The sequence below is a fragment of the Arvicanthis niloticus genome, chromosome 13, assembly GCF_011762505.2.
Source record: "Arvicanthis niloticus isolate mArvNil1 chromosome 13, mArvNil1.pat.X, whole genome shotgun sequence".
Taxonomy (NCBI): Eukaryota; Metazoa; Chordata; class Mammalia; order Rodentia; family Muridae; genus Arvicanthis; species Arvicanthis niloticus.
Window position 1 is genome coordinate 77,432,959 of NC_047670.1, and position 15,282 is coordinate 77,448,240.

Sequence of the window (15,282 nt, forward strand, 5' to 3'; positions counted from 1 at the left end):
AGTATTATTTTTCAGGACTGGGGATCAAACCCCAAACCAAGGGGGTTTTGTCTGCTCCACCTCTGAGCTATAACCCTATAGCAACATTTTAGTAGCCAAAACCCCAAAACAAACCCGAATGCTCATTAACTGATGAATGGATGAATAAAAAATGTGGTGCAACTGTATAAATGGAATAGTAAGCAACAAAAAGAAACAAAATACAACTTGAGAAAAATCTCAAAAACAGTATACTGAGTTTATAAGAAAACATATGTTTTCTTTCTAATTCCATTTCTTTGACATACCCTGGAAGATATATTTTAGATTAGACTGAGGAAATGTTCTGTAATGGGCATATGGTAACAAACCACATCAATCTCTGAATTCAAAGCTAGTCTGGCCTACACAATAGGTTCCAGAACAGCCAGAGCTATAATGAGAAGCTCTGTCTCAAAAAACAAAACAAAACAAAACCTTGTCTCAAAGAACAAAACAACAAACATCAAATTGTATAATTTCAATGGGTTAATTTTTTTCTTTTTTTTTTTTCTTTTTAGGATGAGTGATGTCTTGGAACTTACTCTATGGACCAGGCTGGCCCCAAACTCAACATATCTGCCTGCCTCTGCTTCCCAAGTGCTGGAATTAAAAGACAGTGTTGGGACTAAAGGCATGTACCACCACTGCTTGGAGTAGGTAACTCCTTTGATACATAAATTATAGTTTAATAAACCCATTTAAAACTACCAATTTGGGGGCTGGAGAGATGCCTCAATGGTTAAGAGTGCTTGTTACTCTTGCAGAGGACCAGAACATCTATAACTCTAGTTCCAGGGAATCTAATGCCTTGTGACCTCCACAGACACAGACAGACAGACAGACAGACAGACAGACACACACACACACACACACACACAAATTAGCAGGTGGTGGTAGCCACCTTTAATCCCAGCACTCAGAAGGCAAAGGCCAGCCTGGTCTACAGAAGTTCCAGGGCAGCCAGGACCACACAGAGAAACCCTGCATTGAAAAAAACAACCAAACAAACAAAATAAGCCCAAATAAATAAATAAATAAATAAATAAAAATTTAAAGCTTTAAAAACAACAAAACAAACCCAGTCTAGAAGCTGATACCCAGAGCTGATACAGCTCAGTGGTAAAAGTACTTGTCCAGCCATAAGCAAGGCTCTATGGATTCAATCCCTAGCACAGCTTTTCTCCATTAAAAAGGGCCAAATTTAAATGCTTAATTATCAGAAGAGTATAATTTTTATATATACAATACATTCTATACAAAAAGAATAGATAACTTAGTAAGTCACATACCTCCAGTCTTTCTTTTTCTGTTTCTAAGATAGTATTTATGCAGTCCTAGATATCCTGGAACTCACTACGTAGACCAGGCTGGCTTTGAACTCCCAGAGATATGCCTGCCTTTGGCTCTGGAGTGCTGAGATTGAAAGTGTGCACTACCAGGCAGGCATGGCTGTCATCTTCCTTATATATCCCAGGCCCGCCAGCCTAAGGGGTGGTGCTGCGCACAGTAGGTAGGGCCCTCCTACAACTCACAGATATCCTCCTGCCTCTTCCTCCCAAATGCTGAGATTAAAGTTGTGCACCATCATGCCCAATAATGCCTCCCAGTTTCTATTGTCTTGAATATTTATATACTCTAGTAAGTAGAAGCTGGGAGTGCATTAATTCAAATGTGATAGACCCTAATCTCCTGTCACCACCAAGTTTTATGTGAAATCTAAAATAATCTTTAACAAAAACACAAAACAGAAAGCCCTACGATGAGAAAAGTAACTTTTTGGTCTCATGTAGTACAAGCTGGGCTCAAACTCTCTATGTAGTCAAGAATAACTTTGAGCTCCTCACCCTTCCTCCTGAATACTGGGATCACAGGTATGTGCCACCATGCTTCTTTTATGCAGCACTGGAGCCCCAAGCCAGTGCTGTGTATCCCATGCAAGCACTCTACCAACTGAAACACACTCCCAGTTTTCCCTGTGGGCTTCTATTTTATTCTATTTTGTTTTTACCCAGGGTCTGTGGCTGGCCTGGAACTTTGCTAGGTAGATCAGAATAGCCTCTAACAGAGATTCTCTCCTCGGAGGGCTGAGACTGACGGTGCGTGCCACAATATTCAGCTTCTCTCTGAGTTTAAAGACAGTCTTACTATGTAGCTCAGGCCGGTCTTGAACTCTCTGAAATTCTTTTGCCTCAGCCTTCCAAATACCTAGAATACAGGAATGAACCATCATGTCTGTCTGAGGTTTTTTATATTCTCAAAGTTGATCTTCAAATTTTGTAGCACAGGTTTTAGAAAATTAAAACTACAACAATCTTGTGGAATTAAAGCTAATGTACCTGCAAAGAAACAACTGTACTACCATCCATCCCTTTCCCTACTGAGAAGCAAAGCTAAAGCTCTGTTAGAGGGGAGCACCAGGTTTCATGTGTGTTTGTGCGCTTCACACCTGTAACCTGTAATGAACCACAAAAGCAAAAAATAAGTCAGTAAGCCACAAAAACAGCATTTATAATCTTCAGTTACCTTAAGGGAGAATTGTTAACATTAAATCTAGCTAGGGTCTTATGGCCCAGCAGTGCTGGCCTGTAAGAGTTTCAGAGGGAAACCAAGACTTACTGGCATTGCTTGTGTGACGTTTTGGATTAAGAATCTGTAGAAGTGAACCTTTTGCTAGTCAGTTTTCTGGGGAATATTTCCTCAGGTCATCACACAGAAGCTATGGTTCAAGCTATTGGGGCCAAGGCTGCACATCAAGCTGGCACAACTTGGTAATATTTAAGTGTCCCACACTGTACTGGTTTTCAAGACATGACAGATCTCTCATGAAGAACATTTGATGTCTGGTACCAAGGGACAGGGATAAAGATCACAAAGAGAGGCCATCTATGAAAATGCAGCCTCAGTTGCAGTGGCAACCCTAGAACACTGGAGATGCAAGGACAATGGCAAGTGTGAAGTAAAGCTAGCCTGAACCTAGGAGACAAGCATTGTGTGTGGCTGTTGGCAGCTCCAGAGAAGCAGGACTGTTCAAGTCCCATGGTGAGCAAGTCCAAGATGTCAGACTTAGATCTAGACAGCTGGATTTTGCTTTTTCTTAATTAAGTAGGGCCAGTTCTTATGCACTGATTGTATTCTTGAGGAATAGAAATATTTAACTGGTTTTTTATTTTACAGAAGCCCAAAAATAAGACCTTGGACTTATTATTTATTTATCTTTGTTTTTTTTTTTTTTTTTGTTTGTTTGTTTGTTTTTGAGACAGGGTTTCTCTGTGTAGCCCTGGCTGTCCTGGAACTCACTCTGTAGACCAGGCTGGGTTCGAACTCAAAAATCTGCCTGCCTCTGCCTCCCAAGTGCTGGGACTAAAGGTGTGCGCCATCACCGCCTGTCTATTTATCTTTGTTTTTTGAGACAAAGTCTTACTATGCAGCTCAGGTTGTCCTGGAACTCACTCTACAGACCAGGCTGGCCTAAAAGTTATAGATCTGCCTCCAGAGTGCTGGTATTAAAGGTATATGCCACTGTGCCAGGAATGGGTATTAAGGATACATGAACAAAGCTAGAAAGGTGGGTCAGTCAGTGGTTAAGAGCACTGGCTGCTCTTCCAGAGGACCCAGGTATAATTCCTTGCACCTGCAACTGTCTGTAATTCTAGTAACACAGAATCTAAAAGTCTGTGTGCTTACCACATCACCAGACATGTATATAGGACCCAGACATACATGCGAGGAAAATATTCATACATATACAATAAAAAAAAAAAGACCTTTAACTTTCAAAGTATTGAAATTTTTAATTTTCAAAGAATGTAAGATTTTTAAAGTTGGACTGTGTATGTGGTTTGTTTTCTTTCTTTCTTTCTTTCTTTCTTTCTTTCTTTCTTTCTTTCTTTCTTTCTTTCTCTCGGTTTGTTTGTTTGTTCGTTTTTTTCTAGACAGGGTTTCTCTATATAGCCTTGGCTGTCCTGGAACTTACTCTGTACACAAGGCTGACCCTGAACTCAGAGATCCATCTGCCTCAGCTTCCCAGGTGCTGGGACTAAAGGCTTGTGCTGACATCACCTGCCTTGAACTGTTCTCTTTTTTTGTTTTTTGTTTTTTTGTTTTTTTTTTTTTGTTGTTGTTTTGTTTTTTCGAGACAGGGTTTCTCTGTGTAGTGCTGGCTGTCCTGGAACTCACTCTGTAGACTAGGCTGGCCTCGAACTCAGAAATCCACCTGCCTCTGCCTCCCAAGTGCTGGGATTAAAGGCGTGCGCCACCACCCCCTGGCTGGACTGTTCTTTATACTGAGATGTTAACATGAATCTTGAGGACAATAAAGGTCACGTTGTAACAATTATATGCTTGCTTGTCAAACTGATAAGGAGCAGACCTGAGATAGCTATTTTGGTTACAGGGAAGAGAGACCTTCAATTGAAGAATAGCTTCTATCAGACTGCCCTGGACCTGTGAGCATGTCTATCTTCAGGACATTTTTTGATTGCTAATTGATATGAAGGGACTCTGCCCACTGTGAACAGTACCATCCCAGAGGCAGGGGCACTGGGCAGGCAGAGCTCTCTGAGTTCAAGGCCAGCCTGGTCTACATACCCACTGTGAACAGTACCATCCCAGAGGCAGGGGCACCGGGCAGGTAGAGTTCTCTGAGTTCAAGGCTAGCCTGGTCTACATAGAAAATTGCCTCATAGAAAAATCTGTCTCAAACAAAACAAAAGGGGGAAAAAGGTAGCAAACCAGTAACCAGCATTCCTCCACAGTTTCTACATCCGTTTCTTACCCTGCTCAAGTACCTGCTATGACTTCCTTCAACCATGGAATGTATGTAACATGTAGATGAAACGAAATGAACCCTTTCCCCTCCACATGGCTTTTGGTCACAGCAACAGAAAACAAACTATAACACAACTTGTATTATCACAATAAGAAAGGTGGGTACAAGCCGAGAAGTGCTGCATCCTTTTAGTCCCAGCACTCGAGAGGCAACAGAAGAGGGATCTCTCAAGTTTGAGGCCAGCCAGGTCTACAGAGTGAGTTCCAGGACATCCAGGGCTACATACAGAAATCCTGTCTTGAAGAGAGAAAAAAAAGTTGCTACAAAATAGTAAGATAGGTTGAGACCATTCATCTTTTATAATAGTATTTTATTAAAATTTTTATTTTGTGTACTAGGGTTTTGCCTACATGCATGCCTAGTGTCCATGGAAGCCAGAAAAGGACATTGAATTCCCTAAGACTTAAATTACAGACGGTTGCGAGCCACCATATAGGTGCCAGAAATTGAATCTGGGTCTTTTGATAGAATAGCCAGTGTTCTTAACTGTAGTGTCATATCTCTGGTCCCTTATCACTAGTTGATACTGTTATCTTCTTAAAAGATCTATGTTTATGAATTCTTGGTCTACATGTATATGTGGGCACCATGTACAGGCCTGGCCAGAAGACAGAATCATAACCCCTGGAATCAGAGTCATAGATGGCTGTAAGCCACCACATAGGTGTTGTGAATCAAATCTAGGTCCTCTGCAACAACAAGTGCTCTAAATCAGTGAGCCCTCTCTCTAGCTTCCTGCTAGTTCTTTACATTTATTTTTAATATTTGTTTTGTTTTGCTTTTTTTAAGAACTAGGAATTCTTCAAGCAATATTTAAAGTCCTATTTCATAGGACTTCCCTGTGTCTCACTCACTTCAACGCTTTTCATACCTAGTATTTCCTGTTTAGAAATATGGTGATGAAACCAAGCTCAGCTGGGAAGAGTTCTTGCCTAGATACACAAAATGCTATTAAAACAAAACAACAACAACAACAACAACAACAAAACAAAAACAAACAAACAAAAAAAAAACAGTGTGGTGTGCTGAGAATTGGTTCTAATGCTTTGTCTTACTTCAGCTCCCAAAAAGCTGTGCTTCCATACCTGAGGGTCCCTGACTCTACCTGGCTTCAAAGAATTGCCTGGGCAGGGAGACAGGACAGGACTTTTAGATTGTAAAGGCAAGAGATGGGGGTTTGGGGAGGAGGAGAATTAGCAACAGGATAGCCATAGCCGAGATGAAATACAGTTTAGAAGGTGTTAAGCCAGGAATACTGGAGGGAAATGTATGCTGGCTGTGGGGGAATTAGAAATGCTCAGCCATTGAGCTAATCAAGGCATATCAAAATTAAGTGGCGTGTGGTATGGGTGTGGGTGTCTTTCATTCGAGAATCCAGAAGGTTCTGGTGGGTGGGACCCTCTGGGAACATAAAGCTACGGTTTAACTAATTCACTGCTACAGTGGTGGCCCAGAATCACAGCACTTGGGAAGCAGAAACCTGAAGATCAGAAGTTCAAGGTTATCTTAGGCTACAGGGTAAATAAATTCTAGGTCAGCCTGGGCTATGGAGATAGTTTATACAAACACTAATCTGGTTCAACAAATGCTAAGTATCCTGTAATGCATGAATCTACTTACCTAAAATGCCAAATGTTCCATATGAGTAACATTAAATCATGAAATAACATTTCTGAGGTCCTGAAGGGCCTTGACATAAAGGCACTATCAATACAACAATTCTTCAAAAATTGAGTTTTATCCCTTGTTTCTGTTGCATTTTGTTTCTGTGGTACTGAAACGAAAACCCAAACCCTCACATACACTAGGCAAACACTCTACTACTGAGCTATATATCTCCTGCCCAAGGCCTGAAGACCTGAGTTCAGTCCCCAGAACTCACATAAAAAGCTGGATGCACTGGTGTTCCTACTATAAGATGGAAGGCAAAGGCAGAACTAAGTAGAGAACAGCTAGTCTCAGAAATGCTGCATACAACCAAACCAAGAGACCTTGACTCATACAAGAAGGTGAAAGTAACCTGTCCCTCACAAGTTAAAAATTACTAACAAAGAAGATGTTTACATTGAAATGTTAGTTATAAGCTGACCATAGTAGTACATACCTTTAATCTCAGTTCTGGCCTGGAATTCAGAAGATCTATTTGCTTCTGAGATTAAAGGCTTGACTTCTGTTAGAATCCTGCATGTTAGTACTGCATGTAAGTTTAGGTACATACAATTAGAGGTCAGAGTCCACCTCAGCTGTTGGTCCCTGCCTTCTATCTTGTTTGAACAGGGTCCCTTATTCACTGCTATGTATGATTGGCTAGTTGTCCCTCAGGCTCCCAGGGATTCTATTGTCTCTGTCTCCCATCTCAGTGTATCACTGCAGGGAGAGATATATGTGCCTGACTTTACATGGGTTCTGGTGATCTAAATTCAAATGCTCACACTTGCAGTGGTAAGAAGTCTACCCACACTCACTGAGACTGCCAACTACTATGTCTTATCCCTGGATTTTTGTTTCTTTTCTATTCTTTCTCTGATATATGTAAGGACCAAACTAGGACCCTCAATATGCTGGGTGAAAGCTCTCTACTACTAAGCTACATCTACCAACCTCTTATCCCTATTTTATTAGAGCAGGGGGAGGGGGATAGATTATTAAATTAGCCAGTGGGCTGAAGAAATGGCTCAGTTGTTTAAGAGCACTGTCTGCTCTCCCAGAGAACTGTAATCTGATTTCCAGCATCCACATGGCAACTTACAACCATCTGTAACTCCTCTTCCAGCTGCTCTGATGCCCTCTTCTGGACTGTGGGCACCAGACAACATACATGTAGCTCAGGAAAATTTAGCTTGGTGTGGTGGCACATGCTTTTAATCCCAGTACTTGAAGGCTGATCTCCTGAGTTCAGAGTCAGCCTGGTCCACTGAGGGAGTTCCAGGACAGCCAAGGCTACACAGAAAAACCGTGTCTCGAAAAACATAAAAAATAAACAAAACAACAAAAAATGTTAAGTCATAATAATAAAAGAAATTAACCAAGGTCATTCATCTGTATCTTAAGGGGTGGAACAAGAATCTCGAACCAGGACATCTGGCTCCCAAGTCTGTGTTGCCAACCAATTCTTTAAACTACCCCCCAAAAGTAAGATCGTTAAAATATCAGCTCCATGATAGGGAGACTATGTGGTCTGCTGCCTCTCTTGATTCTCATGAAAGTTTATAAATGGGAAAAAACAAACTATGGCTCATGGGCAAGTAAAGCAAAGTTTTCTACCTCTACAGAGTCCTAAAGACTGAAAAGAAAGCACTTACTCAGAAAAGCCTTTCCACTTCAACAGATACTCCACTTGTCCCTTAACCATGCGCCTGTCCAACACCTTTTCCACCACATACTCCTCCTCATCCTCTGAAGAAGAGCTGTCGGCTGTCCTCTTGGTCTTCTTTCCCATGTCTCGTACGTGTTTTTCCACCTGAAGGAGTACGGCCACGAGGCTCCTGAAAAGGGAGAAAGATGAAATGGCTCAATCTACCTGAGAGTTAAAACTGTCATTTCTTGATGGAACAGAGGATACAACACCAGTAAGTCACTTACCCTTCTCTTTGATCTACAATTATTATAAAAATAGGGCTACAAATTTAACTTTAAAATGGGTCAATCTACATTTCTCTAACAACAACTTCTCTTCAGCTGAAGAGATCAACATTATTAGATGGAATAATTGTTTAACTCTCTAATTTTATATTCCCAAAGAGCAAATAGCATGGGTGTTACTCCTGACCATTTCTGTATCTACTTGTGAGCAGGAACTCAAAGAGAAATGTGGAAAACCTTCAATTAAAGGAACCAAGACAGAATAAAAATCTTTTTCCTCTATGGTGAATAAAGGTCTTTATAAAAATGGGGGGAGGGGGGAGACCTTTCCCCCTGAATGTAACTTTTCTATTCTCTGAACATTTGATCAATCTCTCAGGAGTGCACACGCGCGCGCACACACACATACACATACATACACACACAGCCTGCTTGGCCCATCTCTCACTACATTTCCATTGAATTGGTACATTTCTCTTAAACAATTTGAGCCTGTCCCTTCAGAGTATCCATCCGCTCACAAAAGCAAGGCTGATCGCTCAAACACACTAAGCTTCCTTTTTAGCAAGCTCACTTGGGGATAGAAGGGAAGAGGGGCAGAGAAAAAATTTTCAGAGTTAGTCACTGGACTAGTCTGTAATTCCCAAGGCTCAACTAACCTAAATAGTTCAGGAGGTACCTTGTCTCTTAACTGAAGTTGACTTTGGGCCAAAGGAAGAGGAGGAAAAAGTCTGGCCCCAGACTCTGCATCAACATGAAGCCTCCTCAGAACACAGAAGACTTATTCATTAGCCCCAGGCCCCAAGGAAAGCCACAGCAAGGCAATACAAATGGAAACTGAGTTAAGCTCAGAAATATGCACGCCAGGAGTGCTCACAGAGAATCTAGTTTTTAAAATTCCCACACTGTTGTTACCATAATCATTTAAAAATAATTCTTCCTTAATGTTAAATAGTACCCAGTCTAGATACCAAGTGGCAAAAATTGATTTCTTAGCTGACTCCATTGTTATTTTGCTATAATCTCTAAAGATATTTTTTTAGAACATTCCCATCTTGGCCAGAAAGCCAATCTCAGAAATAAAAAGGGCAACTAATCTTAAATTTATGTTCAAGTCAAAGAAGCAGAAGTTGTATTTAACAATTTATTGACAATTATTAATTTTAAAGAAATCATTACAGAAAAATAGTGTTGAAAATCCTACCTACAAAACTTATTAGCAAATGGGTATGCCGCCTCAAAAACTACTTGTATTAATTTCTGACCTATGATAACTTTATTTGAGAAAGAAGGCATGGGGGAATGTAGTTAAGGGGTTTAGAAATAATCTTTCCATGAATTTAGAAGACTCCTAGACACCAAAAAATATATAAGGTTTATTTAAAATAAACACAGCCTCCCAGCTCACCATAGACAGGAAATGTCATATTCCAGGGAGAGTACCCCACCCCCACCCCCACTCACCTTGGAATTTCCGGGAGCTGAGCACTTTAGGTCAGAGCGCTGGGTTAAAACCAGCCCCATGTTGGAAGCATGCAGTTAGGCATTGTGGCTATGGCCTTCCCTGCCTCACCAAAAAAAAAAAAAAAAAAAAAAGGATTTACATATGTGTTCTTCTGTTTGAGGAAGAGAATTTTTTTTTCCTTATACCTTCATGCTGAAGAGAAGCCCTCAGAGCAGATCAGTAGGGGTTCCCTCCCTTACCTACCGGATCGCCCCAGTTCGCTCTTTCCCTCTTGGCTAACAGGAGGGCCTCCCCTCCCAGGTCTGGGGCTTGGCGGGCTGGCAGCTCCCCCGCCCCCACCCAGCTGCCTGGGCGCCACTGCGCAGCTGTCCCAGTCCGTTGCCATGACAACTGGCAGCCGTACTAGACTAAGGGGGAGAGGCAAATGAAAAAGTTAAAAGGCTTAACTTTCCTTTTCACTGCAGACTGGGTGGAGAAGTTGGAAGGTATCTATCTCCCTTGGCCTCGAGGCTAAGGCTTTCAGAGCTCAAAGGAGTTAGTTCTTTGTTTTAAAGTCCAAAATTTCGGCTTATTCCTCTAAAAGCGCTGTGAATAGCATTTTAAGATCACCTAACTGGATTACAGCTCACTGAAAGAAGGGGAGAAGCAAGAGTAGGTACTTCCTACAACAGATCAGGACAAACCACCCTTAATCTAGAAGCACTCTGGACAATGGCTTTTCCACCATCTGCCACTGTACAGTTAATTAAAACTGCTTGAGGGGGAAAAGTAACAGGGAGAGGATTTTAATGATACTGTGTAAGGTCTCTTGTTTGAGAGAATTACAACAGAACTATAACCCAAAGACTTTAAACAATGACCAGGAACCAAGCTTTGTAATTTGGGGAGCTGGTTATGGAAACCAGGGCATTAATTATACTGTTGTGTTTTATAAAAAGAGGAGGAGCCAGGACATGTTTGATAGAGCTAGGTATGGTGAGGTGGGAGGGGGCGCCTCTGTGAGCCAATGCTGAGGCATCCCTTCCTCCTGAGGTACTGGCCATTCGGCAGATATAGGATGGAATAGGGCATGGGAAGTGGAGCTGGGAAGAGAGTAGAGAGAAAGAGGGAGAGACAGACAGGAGAGGGAGGGGGAGGAGAGGCCTGCCAGGAACACGTGGAGGGGGGAGGGGAAAAGGGGTCAGGAAGGGAAGGGGTAGAGAGTAAGTAAGAGAGTAAGCGAGTAAGCAGGCATACCTGGCTGTTGCCAGGTCTGTGGGGCGGAGCCTAGAAGGAATGTTAACAATACAGACTACTGAGCTCCATCCCCATACCACACACACACACACACACAACCTTTCAACTGAATTTACAGATGAGAAGAATTAGTTCCTTAGTTTAAAAGGGGGAGGGGGGCTACATCATTACAGTTAATTTTAAGTATTTATTAGTTATCCTTGTAATGCTATAAAACAAGACTTTTAGTAATTAATATCCCCTGATATATTATTCATGTATAACTTTATATTAATAATCCCTAATACCCAAGGAAAGGACAGTATTATAACAATATAATATAATAATAATAATTTTTTTTTAAAACAGAGACCATTAACAGGAAACATTAGGAATTCAAGGTCTTGCACAACTACATTGCCAATTCAGAACCATCCTGTGTTACAAGAGATCTAGTCTCAGGAGGAAAGAAAGAAAACCAGACACAATGACAATGAATGTCCTTTCACTTAGCTCTAAGAAACATATTTGCTTCACATATGAGAATTTAAACTTTTTGTGGTATCAGACATGCTAAGGCTTCTTCAATGGGAGAGTAAGGAAAAGAGACAATCAAAAAGTAAAGAACTCCAGGGACTAGGATTATGAACTCTCACTATTCTTGCAGATGACCAGAGTTCACTTCCCAGTACCCACAGAGTGGCTCATAACCACTTATAACTCTAATCCCATGGGATCTGACACCCTCTTAAGGGTAACAGGCATGTTTGTGGTACACAAACATACATGCAAGCAAACACTCATATACATAAAATAAATTTTAAAAAACTTTTTAAAAAAGAAAACCGGAAAAAATAAAGAACTACAAGTCAGCATACCACAGATACTGCACATCAACATTTTTGGCAACAACTAAAATATAGAACCAACCTAGGTGCCCAGCAACAAGAGGAATAAATAAAGAAAATGCATACATACACTATGAAATCTTTTTCAGACATAAAGAATGAAGCTACATCAGTTGCAGGAAAACAGATATGTATCTGGAGATAATCATCAAAAGCCAGTCTCAAAGATAAATACAGTAAATGATAGCTTCTACTTTATAAAGATACACAAAATCACATATGTAGAACTCAAACTGTGCAGGGGAGAAGAGGAAATACAAAAGAAGGGTGAGAAATGGGAGGAGTGGATGGATTGGGGAAGTATGCTCAATATATAATACATATCTATATAAAAACTTTATAAAAGAAAAGGCGGCCTGGGGCTGAAGAGATGATGGCTCAGTGGTTAAGAGCACTGACTGAGCCGGGCAGTAGTGGCGCATGCCTTTAATCCCATCACTTGGGAGGCAGAGGCAGGCGGATTTCTAAGTTCGAGGCCAGCCTGGTCTACAGAGTGAGTTCCAGGACAGTCAGGGCTACACAGAGAAACCCTGTCTGGAAAAAACAAAAACAAAACAAACAAAAAAAAAACAAAAAACAAAAAGAGCACTGACTGCTCTTCCAGAGGTCCTAAGTTCAATTTCCAGCAACCACATGGTAGCTCACAACCATCTGTAATGGAATCCGATGCTGGCTTCTGATGCATCTGATGACAGCTACAGTGTACTCATATAAATAAATAAATACGTAAATACACAAATACATAAACAAACCTTTAAAAAAGAAAGAAAGAAAGGAAGAAAGAAAGAGAAAAGAAAAGAAAAGAAAAAGAAAAGAAGGACCAGAGGGCATGGTGGTGCATGCCTTTACTCCCAGAAGACAGAAGCAGGTGGATATCTACATTTAAGGCCAATGGAGTGTGAGAGAGAGGTACTCTCAAGTAGAGAATGGTGGTAATTTGGGCTATCACACAGAAGTATCGAAGTATAAAAGTTTTTATGGTATTAAGAGATTGAACCTAGCACATCTAACACTGCTGGGGCAAGTGCTCTACCAATGTACAATCTCTCTAGTCCATTTAGTTATTTGTGTTCAGAGAAATGGTCTCATCAAATTAACCCAAGAAGTCTTTGAATTTACAATCTCCTGCCTCAACCTACTGAATAATTAGTTGGCTTACACCCATCCCGTAATGCTTGCCACTATGAACAAACTAAAATTTTTATTGCTAGAGAATTTCTCAAAGTTCAGAAACTTATGGTCTTTTGCCCCTTCCCCTTCTTTAAAGGATAGCTTCTCTCTCGGTCTCGCTGTCTCTCTCTCTCTCTCTCTCTCTCTCTCTCTCTCTCTCTCTCTCTGACAGGATTTCTTTGTATAGCTCTGGCTACACAAACAGTCCAGGAACTCTCTTTTTAGAACAGGCTGGCCTCAAACTCACAGAACTCTGCCTGGCTTACGAGTGCTGGGATTAAAGATGTGTACCACTACCATCCTGGGGAACTAACAACTTAAACCAGACTGGTCTTGAACTCATAGATCTGTCTGTCTCTGCATCCTGAGTGATGAGATTAGACATGTGTACCATTATGTCCAACACTATCACAGCTTTTCAAATTAAAAAAATGTGTGTGTGTGTGTATATATTACTTATATAATGCATACTACATATCATACATATGTTATACATACTATACATATGATACATACTATATAGAGTATATATACTATATATACCACTATACATTATATAACATTTTCTAAAATATATAGTATATAAATATATAGTACAGTATATAAAGTATATACTATACTATATAGTATACTATGTACCATACTCTATATACTATATGGTATATAGGATATGCATGTTATATGTATAGTATGATATATACACAGTGTTTGGATGCCTGCATGCCACAGTGTGCATATGGAGATCAAAAGACACACTTTGGGAACTGGCAGATACTCTTCCTTCTACTATGTGAGTTCCAGATATTGAATACAGATCATCAAGCTTGATGGCAAGCACCTTTACTCATCAAGCCATTTCCCCAGCCAAGGTAGCAGTGTTCTGCTACCAACACTCAGAAGGCAAAAAGAGAATTATCATAAGTTGGAGGCCATCTGGGCTACAATAAGACAACTAACATAAAAACAAAATGAGGTCTGGAAACATGGCTCAGTAGTTAGTAGAGCTTGCTGCTCTTCCAGAGAACCCCCAGCATCCATGTCAGGTGGCTTACAGCTATCTGTAATTCCATCTTCAGGGGATCCAATGTCTTCTGGATTCTATATGCACCCCCATGTATACTGCACATGTGCACACACACACACACATACACACACACTAAAAAACAAAACTAAACAAAAACCTCAAACTTATTTTTTGAGACAGGATCTGTATAGCTCTGGCTGTCCTGGAGCTCACTCTGTAGAACAGGCTAGCCTCAAACTCAAGAGATCCACCTGCCTCTGCTTCCCCAGTGCTGGGATTAGAGGTGTACACCATTATGCCTAGCCTCATCTTTTTCTTTAATTTAAGAATATGAAAATATAATCAGAGAAAATAAAATATGGTCAAAGTAGTAACTTGCCAGGTACAATTTGCTCTTGAGCAAATAACTTTATATTAAACCTCACTGAAGTGGAACAAATAGCTGGGAGCAGTGGCAAAGGCCTGTAATCCCAGCACTTGAAGAGATGCAGTCACTGTTAAAAACCAACCTGGTTTACACAGTGAATTCCAGGCCAGCCAGACCTACATAGCAAGAACTTGTTTCAAAATAAATAAATAAATAAAAAACATCCAGGGCTGCATAGATAGCTCAGCACTGAAGAGCACTGGCTGCTCTTCCATTGTACTAGCACCCATTGGTGGCTTTACAACTGTTTGCAACTCTAATCCCAGAGGACTTGACAACCTCATTTGACTTCTGCTACCACAATGGAACTGAAGTACACAGGCATACACACAAGCAAAATACCCATACCCATAAAATAAAATAAAAAAATTTTTTAAATGAGTTAATAAGTCCCCATGGCCTACCCACTAGGGAAATGGCTGGATTTACATTGAAAGAGCTATATTATAGGAAGCCACCAAGATGGCTCAGCTTGCTATGCAAGCCCGATGATGACCCAAGTTTGATCCCTGAATCCCACACAAAGGCAGAAAAGAGAACATTGACACTCCAAAGTAGTTTTCTGACTTCTACTACTTGCCATGGTGTGAATGCCCCACTATAGAGTATGCTCGTGTGTGTGTGTGTGTGTGTGTGTGTGCA

The 15,282-nt window shown here is 40.8% G+C and overlaps 1 protein-coding gene across 7 annotated transcripts in view; it reads right to left on the minus strand.

Annotated features, from left to right (window-relative positions):
• The window catches only part of Cbx5 (chromobox 5), a 44,525-nt gene that overhangs the window by 14,300 nt on the left and 14,943 nt on the right, over positions 1-15,282 (minus strand). For 3 of the 7 annotated variants that reach the window (XM_034517477.2, XM_076912193.1, XM_076912192.1), the window contains 2 exons: positions 9,896-9,995; positions 8,152-8,334 (listed from right to left, as the gene is read on the minus strand). In XM_034517477.2, coding sequence (XP_034373368.1) covers positions 8,152-8,288 — 137 coding nt within the window. In that variant the 5' untranslated portion in view covers positions 8,289-8,334; positions 9,896-9,995. Of the gene's footprint in view, positions 1-8,151; positions 8,335-9,895; positions 9,996-10,139; positions 10,271-15,282 lie in introns of those variants that run through there. The other 4 variants (XM_034517479.2, XM_076912194.1, XM_034517476.2 and 1 more) reach the window with 3 other exon arrangements.